Source organism: Oryx dammah, unplaced genomic scaffold (assembly GCF_014754425.2).
Source record: "Oryx dammah isolate SB20612 unplaced genomic scaffold, SCBI_Odam_1.1 HiC_scaffold_17, whole genome shotgun sequence".
Lineage (NCBI taxonomy): Eukaryota > Metazoa > Chordata > Mammalia > Artiodactyla > Bovidae > Oryx > Oryx dammah.
Window position 1 is genome coordinate 28,285,451 of NW_024070201.1, and position 14,583 is coordinate 28,300,033.

The 14,583-nt window shown below is 40.0% G+C and overlaps 1 protein-coding gene across 2 annotated transcripts in view; it reads left to right on the forward strand.

Moving 5' to 3' along the window:
- The window catches only part of UBE4A (ubiquitination factor E4A), a 37,616-nt gene that overhangs the window by 5,312 nt on the left and 17,721 nt on the right, over positions 1 to 14,583 (forward strand). The window contains exons 2-11 of one of the 2 annotated variants that reach the window (XM_040258105.1): positions 2,175 to 2,340; positions 3,104 to 3,265; positions 6,233 to 6,406; positions 7,017 to 7,129; positions 8,579 to 8,731; positions 9,230 to 9,389; positions 9,605 to 9,807; positions 10,145 to 10,336; positions 11,279 to 11,612; positions 12,688 to 12,808. In XM_040258105.1, coding sequence (XP_040114039.1) covers positions 3,145 to 3,265; positions 6,233 to 6,406; positions 7,017 to 7,129; positions 8,579 to 8,731; positions 9,230 to 9,389; positions 9,605 to 9,807; positions 10,145 to 10,336; positions 11,279 to 11,612; positions 12,688 to 12,808 — 1,571 coding nt within the window. In that variant the 5' untranslated portion in view covers positions 2,175 to 2,340; positions 3,104 to 3,144. The remainder of the gene's footprint in view (positions 1 to 2,174; positions 2,341 to 3,103; positions 3,266 to 6,232; positions 6,407 to 7,016; positions 7,130 to 8,578; positions 8,732 to 9,229; positions 9,390 to 9,604; positions 9,808 to 10,144; positions 10,337 to 11,278; positions 11,613 to 12,687; positions 12,809 to 14,583) is intronic. The other variant, XM_040258104.1, reaches the window with a different exon arrangement.

Below are 14,583 nucleotides of genomic sequence, written 5' to 3' on the forward strand. Positions count from 1 at the left end.
TGAAACCGCAATTACGTTTGCACCAATCTAATAACAGGCCCTGCTAGAGAATCAGTGCCCACTCCTGAATCAGTCCCTTTGGCTAGAGACTGCTGTATTCTTTTTGGCCAAGCCAGATTCATATGCCCATTCCTAGAGCTAGTGGGTGAGGTCATCCCTTCTGAACACATGGACTGGGAGCAGAGTGGATCCTCAAAGGAAAACTGGGGGTGTCATGTTGAAAAAAGAAATTGATATTTTGGAGACAGAAAAATAAAAAGAGCTCACTACACTTTTTGCATTCCTCTGGGTACCTCAGGATAGAGGTAGGGTGGTGGTCAGCTAACAGTGACACAATTCTTGGTGCTTCTACATGAATTAAGGGAAGTAAGTAAGAGCAATGCCAAAGAATGTTCAAACTGTCATACAGTTGCGCTCATTTCACATGCTACTAAGGTAATACTCAAATCCTTCAAGCTAGGCTTCAACAGTACATGAACCGAGAACTTCCAGAAGTACAAGCTGGATTTAGAAAAGGCAGAGGAAACAGAGATCAAATTGCCAACTTGCTTTGGATCATAGAAGAAGCAAGGGAATTCCAGAAAAACATCTGTTTCATTGACTATACTAAAGCCTTTGACTGTGTGGATCACAACAAACTGTGGAAAACTCTTCAAGAGATGGGAATACCAGACGACCTTACCTGTCTCCTGCAAAACCTGTGTGCAGGTCAAGAAGCAACAGTTAGAACTGGACGTGGAACAAAGGATGTTCAAAATTGGGAAAGGAGTACATAAAAGCTGTATATTGTCACCCTGCTTATTTTACTGCTATGCAGAGTACATCATGCTGGATGAACCACAAGCTGGAATCAAGATTGCCGGGAGAAATATCAGGAACCTCAGATATGCAGATGACACCACCCTAATGGCAGAAAGCAAAGGGAAATTGAAGAATGTCTTGATTAAGGTGAACAAGGAGGGTAAAAAATCTGGCTTAAAACTCAGCATTCAAAAAACGAAGATCATGGCATCTGATCCCATTACTTCATGGCAAATAGATGAGGGAAAATTGGAAACAGTGACAGATTTTATTTTCCTGGGCTCCAAAATCACTGTGGATGGTGACTGCAGCCATGAAATTAAATGACACTTGCTCCTTGGAAGAAAAGCTATGACAAACCTAGACAGCATATTAAAAAGCAGAGATATCACTTTGCTGACAAAGGTCCATATATTCAAAGCAGTGATTATTCCAGTAGCAATGTATGGATGTGAGAGTTAGACTATAAAGAAGGCTGAGCACCAAAGAATTGATGTTTTCAAACTGTGGTGCTGGAGAATACTCTTGAGGGTCTCTTGGATAGCAGGGAGATAAACCAGGCAATCTTAAAGGAGTTCATCCCTGAATTTTCATTGGAAGGGCTGATGCTGAAGCTGAAACTCCGACACTTTGGCCACCTGATGGAAAGAATCAACTCATTGGAAAACACTCTGTTGCTGGGAACGATTAAGAACAGGAGGATAAGGGGGCAACAGAGGACGATCTGGATGGATGGCATCATGGAATCAATGGACATGAGTTTGAGTAAACACCAGGAGATAGTGATGGACAGGGAAGCCTGGTATGCTGCAGTCCCTGGAGTCACAGAATCAGACACAACCTAGCGACTGAACAACAGTGCAATGTTTAAAGGGAAGGAAAGACCTCGCAAGGATTGTTAATTCCAACTTTAAGTATGCTATCTTTCTTTTTTGCATGATTAAGCTCAACTAAACTATACATAATAAAAAGTAAAATACATAGAGCAACATCTAACCTTTCAGTTCTTTGAAGTAGTCAAGGCCAGCAGCATGCTGAGACGAGACTAGACTGTCATTACAGCTCAGTAATCATTAGCTTTTAGGCAGAAAGCTCAACAGAGGAGCACGAAGCAACAGGTAGAGATGCCTCAGAACTGTCAAGAAGTGTTATAGTCTCTCTCCAAAAAAGAGTAACTTTTCTGACTTGTATTAGCTTTTGTTAGTGTGATACCGTAAGGAGTCTTACCTCAATTAAAGGTAAACCAAATGTTCTTTTTTCCTCCTGCCTTGTATCCCTGACCCCACTGCTTCTAAGAACCTCTGTCCTTGTAGCAGTTCGGCATCCTCGTAAGCAGAATATTCATACCCTTTGTCTCTTCTCACCCTTTTCAGGGTTGTATTTCTATGCTGTGGCCTTAAAATTTCAAAGGGGGAGAAAGCCTTTCAGGGAGCTCTGCTCATCCCGCTATACCCCTGAGCCCCCTTGGCGCTTGGATGAGGAAATGTTATCAGAAGAGTGCAAATGCAGGCTCAGTCAGCTCCTCTAAATACCTTTGAGGTATATATCTATTTCATATTACACACCAGGAATTGTGTTTCTTCAATATTGTAAAAACCAGATAAACAGGGAAGATTAAATGTAGAATTAAGCAAAGACCATTTCGTTCTTGGAGGAAGAAACATCAGTAGTCATAAGCCAGGAAGTAGAGATGGATTGCTTAATATAGATTTAAAACCCATGGTATGCTCCTAATCTGATTCCTATCCTGGTTGGCAATTCCACCTCTGACATATAGGCTTCCATTTAGTTTGTGTGTAGCTGAAGAGTTCCTGGCTCCAACCCATAAGTCACAGAAGCCTGAGCAAGCACAAGCACCACTGTATGCTCATCCTGAATGAGAACTAGTCAACCAGCCTAGAGATTTATGAGAAATCCATAGTTTTTGTCATGTTTAAGTGCCACATTGTTGTTACAACTAGTAGCTCCGTTTCCTCTTTGACTTTAATAATCCTCTCTATTTAACCTATTTTTTTTAAAAGGTATAGCAAATAGAACATGTCAATAGATAAATGCATTCCTGAGCATCTTTTAAGTTTCTTGGTTTTAGCCACCCCCCCAAATCAGGTCAGCTTGTCCAGTTGGTCAGTTTGTAACCATTTTGCCAAAAACGCCTTGAATCTTGGAACAAAAGTTGGCAAGTCTTACCCAAAGCCTTTTAAAATATACCATAGTCAAGAAATGGGAAAAGAAACAACTATGATTTTATCACAACTGTTGTGTTATCTGCCCTTCCACGTCTTAATACCTGTCCTTTCTGTAGCCCCTCCCCCTAGGTCTGGATGGAGGATACTTTAAAGTGAAATGACAGACCAGGAGAATAACAACAACATCTCAAGTAACCCCTTTGCTGCTCTCTTTGGCTCCTTGGCTGATGCCAAACAGTTTGCAGCAATCCAAAAAGAGCAGCTGAAGCAGCAATCTGGTAAGTGGAGGAGCCAAGAGCAGCGGATGAGATGACCTAGAATGGGGTCTTCCCAAATTAAGTATTCTTTGGGTCCTTAATTGCAACTGGAATTTCTGTTTAGGGCAGAAGTTGGTATTTTGTTCGTATTTGTTGTTTGTTTGGTTTGGGGGACTTCTCCTTGTCCTATCCCTGGCTTAAAAAGACCAGAGAACAGGTGGTTCTGGAGTAACAGATGCCCATCATGCTCCCAAAGCTGTCAAGCTTTCTTGTTTTACAAATCATCTATCGAAAGATACTTAATAAAGATGCTAAAAACATAGGAAACTGAGGTTATAGTGGTAGGTGTGGGAAACAAGTCACATGCAACTGTAGAGAGCAGGTGTGTTAAAGGAAGACTTAGAGCCTTCCAGCCTATAGAGAAATGAGATTTGTTCTTAAGCCCAGTGCTTCAGAGCCTTATCTCAAGCAAAATGCTTCTTTCATTACACTTTCGTAGCTTACTGCTTTTAGAACAGAGTTCTAGGAAAATCTGACCCTTACCCTTCATGTGAAAAAAATTAGGACATCCTACTAATTAGAAAAGTGACTTTCCTCATCTGGGACCAAAGTAAAGATCAAGCCTAGCTTCCTCCCTATACGTAATATATGAACTAGAAGAATTAGGATGCTGTTTCCCAAATATATTAGTTTTCTAAGCATATGCACAAACTTTCAGGCCAGAAATTGCTCCCTTTCTCCTCCCTCCAAAAAAAATGTGTTTTTATTTTTAGGAAAGGAGAAACATTTATACTTTGCCTTTATTTTGTTTATTTCAGAAGTGTTCAGATATGTACACTTCTGTGTACATATGGCCTTACTCTCTGATTAAGATTGAATAAAAAAGCGAGAGCAAGACAGATGAGTAGTAGACAGAGACAGATGAAACAGAGAAGAAATACATGTAATGCTGACCTTCTTAACATGATGGAAAGAGGAAGCTCTGCGTCTCAGTCTCTGAAAACTTTCCCAGATTTCTAAAATATAGGCTCAGAATGGGAACCCTTGGATTAGGAGATTGTAGGAGATTGAAGAGTGTGGAATTGGAAAAATAAGGAAATGAGAAAAAGATTTTAAGTATGTGGTTGAGGGAAATTTTGCTAATCAGCACCTGTCACTCTTGGAATTCAGAGGAGACCTTAATGGTATAGGAATAGAGCAACTGAACACTCATCCTTCTGGCCATAAGCAGACATAAGGCTGGCTAGGACTGGGGGCATTGCAGTGGGAGCATGTCAGGTGCATGCCCTTCTGTTACTGTTTTGGCACCTCATCGTCTTAGTTTGTTTACACTGAGTTTGCCAGGTCACCAGGTCTAACCTGTTTTCCTCCAGCAGTTAGTACTCTCACAAAACCTTTGACCTCCTGTATTGAGCTTCACTTTTGCTCAGTTCACCACACTGAAGCAACTCTGCATCTGAGAATTTTGCCCAAGCATCACAGCCAAAAATAAATAAATAAAAATTGTAAGGTAACAAAAATGTGTTCTCTTAAAAATCAGGGAAAAGCCATGTATTTAATATAATTAAAGGCCTGTTGATCTATTAGATAATTCTTTGCTCACTAGGATTCTGTAGGGAAGATAGTGTTGCTACTTTTGGCATTGTGGAATACAATTAACTATGAGTAGAAAAAAATAAAACTTCGTTTTTGAAATATGGTAGATTTTATAACCAGGGATTTCAGAATTCTGTACTTAAGATGTTTCCTGATATAACTCAATAACAAAAAACCCCAAACAATCCAATTTAAAAATGGGCAGAGGATCTGAATGAATATTTTTCCAAAGATGACATATAGATGGTCAACATCTGCATGAAAAAGTGCTCAACATCATAAATTGGAGCAATGTAAATCAAAACCACTACATGCTTGTTAGAATGGTTATTATCAAAAAGACAAGAAATAATAAGTGTTGGCAGGGATGTGGAGCAAAGGGCATCCTTGTGCACTGTTGGTGGGATTGTAAGTTGGTTCAGCCACTGTGGAAAATATCAGCATGGAGGTTCCTAAAAAAATTAAATGTAACCATATGATCCAGCAATTCTACCTCTGGGTGTTTATCCAAAGAAAACAGAAACACTAATTGGAGAAGATATATGCACCCCAATGTTCATTGCAGCATTATTCAGATGGACAGTAGATGGGCCTTGAGGGCATTGTGCTGAGGCAAATAAGTCAGAGAAAGACAAATACCATATGATCTCACTTACACTGGAATATTAAAAAAAAAAAAAAGACTAGATTTGGGGTTGCCAGAGGCAGGGGTTGGGGGTGACAAAATGGGTGAAGAGTTCCAAAAGGTACCAACTCCCAGTAATAGGCATAAGGATGCAGTGAACAGCACGGGGACTGCAGTTAACAACACTGTATTGCACTTGTAGTTGAGCGTTGCTAAGAAAGTAGACCGTAAAAGTTCTTACCACAAGAAAAAAAATTGTAGCTATTTATGGTGACATAGGGGCTTCCCAGGTGGCGCTAGTGGTAAAAAATCTACCTGCCAACGCAGGAGATAGAAGAGGACGTGGGTTCAGTCCCTGGGTTGGGAAGATCTCCTGAGGGAGGGCATGGCAACCCACTCCAGTATTCTTGTCTGCAGAATTGCATGGACAGAGGAGCCTGATGGGCTGCACAGTCCATGGGGTCGCAAAGAGTTGGACACAACTGACGTGACTTAGCACACATGCACGTACCGTGACAGATGTTAACCTGACTTATTGTGGTGATCATTTAACAATATATACAAAGATCGTCGTGTTGTACACCTGAAACAAATATATGCCAATGATACCTTAATTAAAAGAAAACAAGATGTTGACTGACTTGAGATGTTCACTAATAAGTTAACATCCAAAATTAACCTCCCCCACTTGGTGACATTTATCATGTATACTTGGTTTTCTCTTAAAGAGAGGATTGTAACTGTTAATGACTTACATTTTCTGGCAGATGAACTCCCAGCCAGCCCAGATGACTCGGATAATAGTGTGTCAGAGAGCCTGGATGAATTTGATTACTCTGTGGCTGAGATCAGCCGCTCATTCCGTTCACAGCAGGAAATATGTGAGCAACTCAACATCAATCACATGATCCAAAGGATCTTCCTCATCACTCTGGACAACAGTGAGTTACAGATTTGTAGCCAAATGGATTCACTACTCTGCCTTTCCTGCTTGGGCTAAGGATTCACTCTTAGAAACTTACTGTATCTGATGGTTAAACAAACCCACCAAACTCCCAGGAACACAGGGTTTATTTATATTTTCAAGGAAGCTTTTGTTAAAGCAGTATTTTGACACACATACAACTTTCATTTCTGTTTTGATTCTGACTGGACTGTGTAGCTTCTGCTGCCTTTTCTACTTTGAAAGGGCTATGGGAGTGGTAGCCAAGTCTGTTTTCTTCTCAGAGGTGATCTAAGCATTTTGATGCAAGCCCCAAGAAAAATTAGATAGTGTTTCCCCTCTGTGCCCTATCTGTAGTTAAACCCCCAAACTACTGCTGATGTCTGGGATTCACTCTTTAAATGTCATGATGTTAGGTTTATAACAAAGCACGTGCTCTTTGGGGTGGGGGTGGGGGGGTTAAATCTGTAGATACTGTTCTGTGTGTCAAGATCAGTCTGATATTACCTGAGTCAAACTTCGGATTCTAGAGAAATGCTGTCAAGATCAGTTGTCTGTGTAAGGCAGAAGCATTATTCTTAACCTATCAGACTAAAACCATTTCTCAGGTGACCCGAGCCTGAAAAGTGGGAATGGCATCCCCAGCCGGTGTGTGTATTTGGAAGAAATGGCAGGAGACCTGGAAGATCAAGACTGGCTTGATATGGACAACGTAGAGCAGGTACCATTCTTCCATTCCTTTCATGTGCCTTCAGTAAAAGTCAGCCATGCAGCTGAATTCTGCTCCCCATTCTCCCACCATGGCTTTCTTAGCTCTGTCTCTTAAACCGTCTGGGTTGTCCCTCTTTTGGGTCTGTTCATCTACCCACGGTCCCATATCCAAATCTACCCATCCTGCAAGACACAGTTAACAAGTCATCCTGTTTACAAAGTTTCACCAGGTATAAGTTGTTATTTTCTCTCTGGGCACTTACAGTAATCTCTTGCATCTCTTACAAGAGTTGTCTCTTTCCATCCCATGTAGTGGCTTTTCTATGTACCTCTCTTCTCTCTCCCATAGACATTTAACTTAGTGAGGCCAAGGCCCCTCTCTTTCTTTATATCTTTTTCAAAATCAAAACTACATTCTACCTTACAAGTGCTTAATTAATATTAAACGGATGAAAGTTTGGTAGGGAAGACACTTGACAACTTGTAGTTTAACTTCATACATTTAAACTGTCTATATAAAGTCTGAGTGATATCAGCAATCATGAAGAGTAGTAGATTTCACATATAAGTTTAATCTCTCATTCTCCACACTATTCAACAAATATTCTTTTAATGCTTACTCTGTGCTTGGGACTATGCTAGACACTTAAGCTTGCTTTAGGATAACAATATAAACAATTAAATTTGTATACATAATTTTTTTTAATTGAGGGATAATTGCCTTACAATGTTGTGTTGGTTTCTGCTATACAACAGTATGAATCATCTGTAAGTATTAATATACATAAATCCCCTTCCTCTTGAGCCTTCTCACCAACCCTCCCCATCCCACCTCTCTGAAACTGAGCTGAAATCCCTGTGTTATACAGCAACTTCCCACTAGTGTTTTATTTCTCACATGGTAGTATGTATGTCAGTGCTACTCTCTCAATTCACCCCACTTTCCCCTTCCCTTCTCTGTATCCACAAGTTCCTTCTCTATGTCTGCATCTATATTCCTGCCCTTTTTTCCCTTTTACATTCTGTGATTCTCATAATTACCTGTGTCAAAATTATCTTTTATGTCTTGATACTCTAAAACTAACTTTGCAGTGGACAGGGATGGAGGTAGATAAATCAGGAGTTTAGAATTAACAGATACACACTACTGTGTACAAAATAGATAAACAACAGAGACCAACTGTATAGCACAGGGAACTACATTCAATATCTTATAATACCTATAATAGAAAAGAATCTGAAAAAGAATAGATATGTGTGTGTACCTAAATCACTTTCCTGTACACCTGAAACTAACACAACATTGTAAATCAACTATACTTCAGTAAAAAAATAAAATGTAAAAATAAATAAAAAATTTTAAATGTATTTATTTATGTAAAATAAATAAAAATGTAATGCAAAGTTACATTAACTTTGCAGTGATTTAGTATTCTTGTTTGTTTGTTTTTCCTAATAGGCTGTCTTCACTCGCTTATTACTTCAAGATCCAGGCAACCACTTGATTAACATGACTTCTTCTACAACATTGAATCTCTCTGCTGATCGAGATGCAGGGGAGAGGCACAGTTTTTGTTACCTTTATTCCTGCTTTCAAAGAGCCAAGGAAGAGGTAAAGAAATCATTGCCATTAAGTACTCTTGGGTATGGCGTAACCCAGAGGATTGGATCAGTGTCTCTTATATTAATCTGTATACATCATAGTGTATCTGGAACTGGATATCAGAGGTCCTGTTAGTTTGTTTTCTGAAGTTTTAATCTCTCCTTTTCTGTGGCTTGGGGTCTTCCCCTTCCCCAGTTAACAAATGCCTCTTATTATTCTTTCTACAAACGTCTTTAAAAAAAAAAATCACACCTTTATAAAAAAAAAATCTGATAAATTCATTTCTACTGAGGTGTGTATAACAGAGTAGACTAAGCTTGATCACTTCCAGCAATAGAATTTCCAAGAGGTGATTCCTTAATCCAAGGAATGAACTCTCATGGCTTTTCAAGCATCCATAGCAAAGCCCTATTGTTTTGAGACACAGTGTCTTTCCCCTTCTGTTTGCTGTATCTGCCCTTGTGCCAGGTCACAGAGCTAGCATCTTCCCTCTCTTGCTGTTTCCAGATTACCAAAGTTCCAGAGAACCTACTACCCTTTGCAGTACAGTGCAGGAACCTCACTGTGTCCAATACCCGAACAGTCCTTCTCACCCCAGAGATCTATGTTGACCAAAACATCCATGAGCAGCTGGTAGATTTGATGGTAGAAGCCACCCTAGGAGGCCGTGAGTATATAAGCAAGATCTGTGAGCGTCTGCATTTGATTTCTGTAACATTCCTCTGATTGCATTAAAAGGCCTCAGAGCCACTATGGTTCCAGCATAAATGAATAAAATGGGTTTCAATACCAGTAGAATTATCAAAAGTTCAGCAAAATAAAGAGCTGTGTGTAAAGGCATATAGAAATTCCTTTGGCCTTCTCTCGTTTGTCTTCCATCAGATTTTGAAGGTGTAGCTGAGTTTCTGGATGAGGTCATTGGAGCCTTGATATTAGATGAGGAAGTTCGAACATTTCCAGAAGTCATGATTCCAGTGTTTGACATTTTATTGGGCCGAATCAAAGATCTAGAACTCTGCCAGATTCTGCTGTACGCGTATCTGGACATTCTTCTCTATTTCACTAAGCAGAAGGATATGGCCAAGGTAGGTCTGAAAGTTCACATGTGTTCAGCTGAGTTGGAAGCTTATGCTTCCCTGTCCTGAGGGCAGTGTAATATTACCTATTGTATAAGAAAGGTACATTGGTTGTTACATAGTCTTTTTTTGTTTTGTTTTGTTTTTTTGACTATGCTGTGTGGCTTGTGGGATCTTAGTTCCCCAATCAGGGATCGAACCCCCATCCCCTGCATTGGTGGATCCTTAACCACTGGACCACTAGGGAAGTCCTGGTTGTTGTATAGTCTTAACTCTTTGAAGCTCTCTCACCCCATCACTTACCTCATCATATAGACAATTGACTAGGACTTGTCTTTTCCTACAGGTTTTTGTAGACTACATTCAGCCCAAGGATCCAAGTAATGGACAGATGTACCAAAAGACCTTGCTAGGAGTAATCTTGAATATCTCCTGCTTATTAAAGACACCGGGAGTCATAGAAAATCATGGCTACTTCCTGAACCCATCTCGTTCCAGTCCCCAGGAGATCAAAGTACAAGAGGCCAACATTCATCAGGTGGAGCTGTTTCCTGGTGCATTCCATTCCCCAATCTCTTAAGTATTGTTTCCTCAGGAAGCAAATGCAGACAAGGCTGCTTGAGCCTTTTGGGAAAGCAGATTGATCTGGGTGACTCTCTACCATAATCGTGTAACGATTTACACGCTAAGAGCAGAGGACAGACCCTTGTTTGGTTCAGAATAAGCTGCTACTATTCTTTGCCCCATGTTGTAGCACAGTCTCCTGCTCTCAATTCTCATTTTCCTCACCAAGGTATTTCTTAAAACTTCAGCTCCTAAAATCTTCTGAATGAACTCCAGCTTAAAAGCCAAATTGTTTTCCTTTTCCTCCTTTCCCCTATGTCATCTCTGTTTGGGCTTCCTAGCATAAATTATATGGTAGAAGTCTGGCCAACATACGGCAATCAGTGGTTGAATTGGGGGCAGTTTAAATCTCCCGTCATCACACCTTTCTAAAGCAGAGGTTGGCAAATTATAGCAGTGGTCAAATCCAGCCTGCTGCCTTTTTTATAAGTAGTTGTACTGAACCTAGCCATACTTCGGTGTGTTGTTTATGGCTTGACTTTATGCCAGAGTGGTAGAGCTGAATAGGTGCTACAGAGACCATATGGCACACAAAGCCAAAAATAATTATCATCTGGCCTTCAGAAGAGAAACTTTACCAGCCCCTACTCTGCTGCTGCTACTGCCCCTACTCCAAAGCTATGTAAATGCTAGCTGTAGTTTGGCAGCTCATCAGGAAGACTTACACGTGCCCACAAGTATTATTATTATTTTTTTTTAATCAGAAATGGGAGGGGCAGGGTAAGGCACAGGGAGAGTAAGGGAAAGATCAGGATTCATGTATTTTTGGAAATCACCAGTGGCTAAGGTTTGAGAGTAACAAATATTAGGATTGTGCAACTGGAATGTTCTGTGGTTGTGTTTTCTGGTTAAACAGTTCATGGCTCGGTTCCATGAAAAGATCTACCAGATGCTGAAGAACCTACTCCAGCTCTCTCCAGAAACCAAACACTGTATCTTGTCCTGGCTTGGAAACTGTTTGCATGCAAACGCAGGCCGCACCAAGATTTGGGCCAATCAGATGCCAGAAATCTTCTTCCAAATGTATGCCTCGGATGCCTTCTTTCTGAATCTGGGTGCTGCTCTCCTGAAGCTATGCCAGCCATTTTGCAAACCCAGATCCTCTCGGATCCTCACCTTTAATCCTACTTACTGTGCCCTGAAGGAGTTGAATGATGAAGAACGAAAAATAAAAAATGTACACATGAGAGGTAGGGGGGAGCTGGTCTTCTCAAAACTGTGTGTGTAACATAAGGTCTTCACTTCCATATCCTGTTCCACAAAGGTCCCTCTTTCTCAAAGAAGATAAGGCAAAGAGAAAAGCTATTATAAATTTTTAAAAGATAGACTTTTAAAAACTGATAGTTTTAGATGTTATGCTTTACTGAGACCTTCTCTCTGAATTTGGCAGACTTGGATATTCACTCATTCATTCATTCTTAGGAAAATGAATAAAGGACAGTCCCTGTCCTTTTTGAACTCAAAGGCTCCAAAAGGAGGCAGATATGGTAACAGATCATCATAATACAGTCTAGGGCTAAGCTATAGGAATCCAGAGAAGTGAGTAAATGATGAAATCTCCAGAAGGTGGAGGTCTTCATAGCTGAGTCTTGAAAAACGTGTTGGGTTTATCAAGCAAAGGAGTCCCTTTTATAGAGGAAACAACTATGAAGGTACAGAGCTGTGTAACAACTAAGGAGCAGTGGGAAGCTCCACATGGCTAGAACATGGGAAGCTCCACATGGCTAGAACATGGGGTACCTGGGGGAAGGGGTATGGAAACTGGCAGGAAATAAACCTAGGGAGGAAGAGTGTTGAAGCCAGATTGGAGAAAAATAATACAGAGAAGTGAAAAGAAGGTAATAAACCACTCTTAGTTCTACCACTCAAAATGAATCAGTCTTAATTATTATGTACTTCCAGTTTTTTAACTCTTCTAATTATAAAAGTAACATGCTCAAAAGCAAATAATCTTATATACAGAAAAGCACAGAATAGTAACAAATGATTACCTATCTCCTGGAAAAATCTGCAGTGCTGTCTATCATTCCTTTTCATTTTTGGTGATTTCATGACAAAGCTAAAGAGATGTAACTGCATTTCTATAGACAGAAGCTAAAAGACATTTTTAGACCAATAGAGTAGGAATGTTACAAGATCTGTTTTTAAGAAGATATTACTCAATTCACTGGAAGCAGGATGGAAGTTGAACTAGAATAAGGGGACACTGGAGCCAAGATAGATGTCTATGGCAAGACATTTACTCTTCCTTTTCATTTCTTTGAGGTTTGGACAAAGAGACCTGTTTGATTCCAGCTGTACAGGAGCCAAAGTTTCCCCAGAACTACAACCTTGTAACAGAGAACCTTGTCCTGACAGAGTACACCTTGTACTTGGGATTTCACAGGTAGCTCCTCTGATGTCATTAGGAAAGAACTGTTTGGTTGTGTTGATATCAGAAGGTTAAAAGTGAGTATTATAACAATCTCATTGGAGAAGGAAATGGCAACCCACTCCAGTGTTCTTGCCTGGAGAATCCCAGGGATGGGGGAGCCTGGTGGACTGCCATCTCTGGGGTCGAACAGAGTCGAACATGACTGAAGCGACTTTGTAGCATTAACAATCTCACTTTATTCTGAAGGCTTACATTAGGATCTAATAGGAAAAGGGCATTATACACATTAATTTGTGTCTAGATCAACTGGCTTTATCCATGTACCTTGAATTTATTTTGCATTTTTGACCTGTTAAACTTTTTTAAAAATTAAAGATACACTATATTATATAAATATAGTGTAAAGATACACTATATATTTCTCTTGATCTGCACATTTTTTAAATCACTATCTTCCTTTTGTCTTCCACACAAGTGGAATTTTCATTTAGTATTTCACATTCTGCTCTTCAATTTTCATTACTTATTATGCCTAATGAAAAAAGAGAAAGCTTTATTCTATGGTATAGAGAGACAAAATTGACAAAAAGAAATGTTTTAAGAGATTTCAGAACAATCATAAAAATCTGTGTATCAAAGAGGATTCTGGATGTGTGAAAATTTGAAAGTTAAGGTGTGTAACTTCCAAAAATGTTTTGGTTCTGGCTAACCGCATGTCATTCTATGATTTTTTTCCCCCTCTGATTTAGCTGATTGTGACAAGCATTTTATAAATAAGGGGGAAAATAGCTACTCACTCATAGTGATAGTCTATAGGAAGGCATATTGAGGACAGCAATTTTTAATGCCTTTTTGGGAAACTTAAAATGAAACAGCATTTTTCAAAGCTCATCAGATTTTTCAAAAAATGAAATTATGTCTTTACTAGAGATACTTTCTCTCTCTGTTATTGATATTTTAAATGAGACAGTAGATAACAACTTACAATGTATTTATTAACCTATTAAAACACAAAATGAAAGTCATCTAGTTTCTCATTGGCTAGCTAACACTAGACACGTCCACAGGGCCAGAGAGAATGAGTTTGGACTGTACGTGCAGACACAACTCTCCATGACATTGAACTCTGGGTCTTCCTTTCATTAGAGAACATTTGGATGACCGTTTTTGAAGAATCATTTAGTTTTTATTGACCATCTGAGGACTGGAAGCTGCTGTTAGGTTGCATTCCAGGTGGCTTCTGGTTTATATGTGGTCATTGCTAATATGGGAAGTGTCCAGATTCTGTAAAGAATTTGCCTGCAGTGCAGGAGACCTGGGTTTGATCCCTGGGTCAGGAAGATCCCCTGGAGAAGGAAATGGTAACCCGCTCCAGTATTCTTGCCTGGGAAATGCCAAGGACCGAGAAGCCCTGCAGGCCTCATTCCATGGGGTTGCAGAAGTCGGACACAACTTGGTGACTAAACCACCACTACCATCACCACCATTGCTAAATCTGGACTCCATTCTCACCAGCTTTAGTTCTCTACTAACCATGAAAAGACTGTCCATATACCCACATCCAAGTACAATCATTGCCCTTGGGTGGTGTCAAACTGTCTTGTACTTTGCCTAATCATTATATAGCGTACATAATAAAAGCCCAGTCTACACCCTGCTCAGCCAAGCCATTGTTCTTTGGATAGTGCATTTCAGCCAAAGGCAACTAACTATATGTTGAGTAACATTTTCCCAGTGCTCTGCTCCCAGCCCCATCCTGTCAGTAACTTTTGTGAGACCTGTGTCAT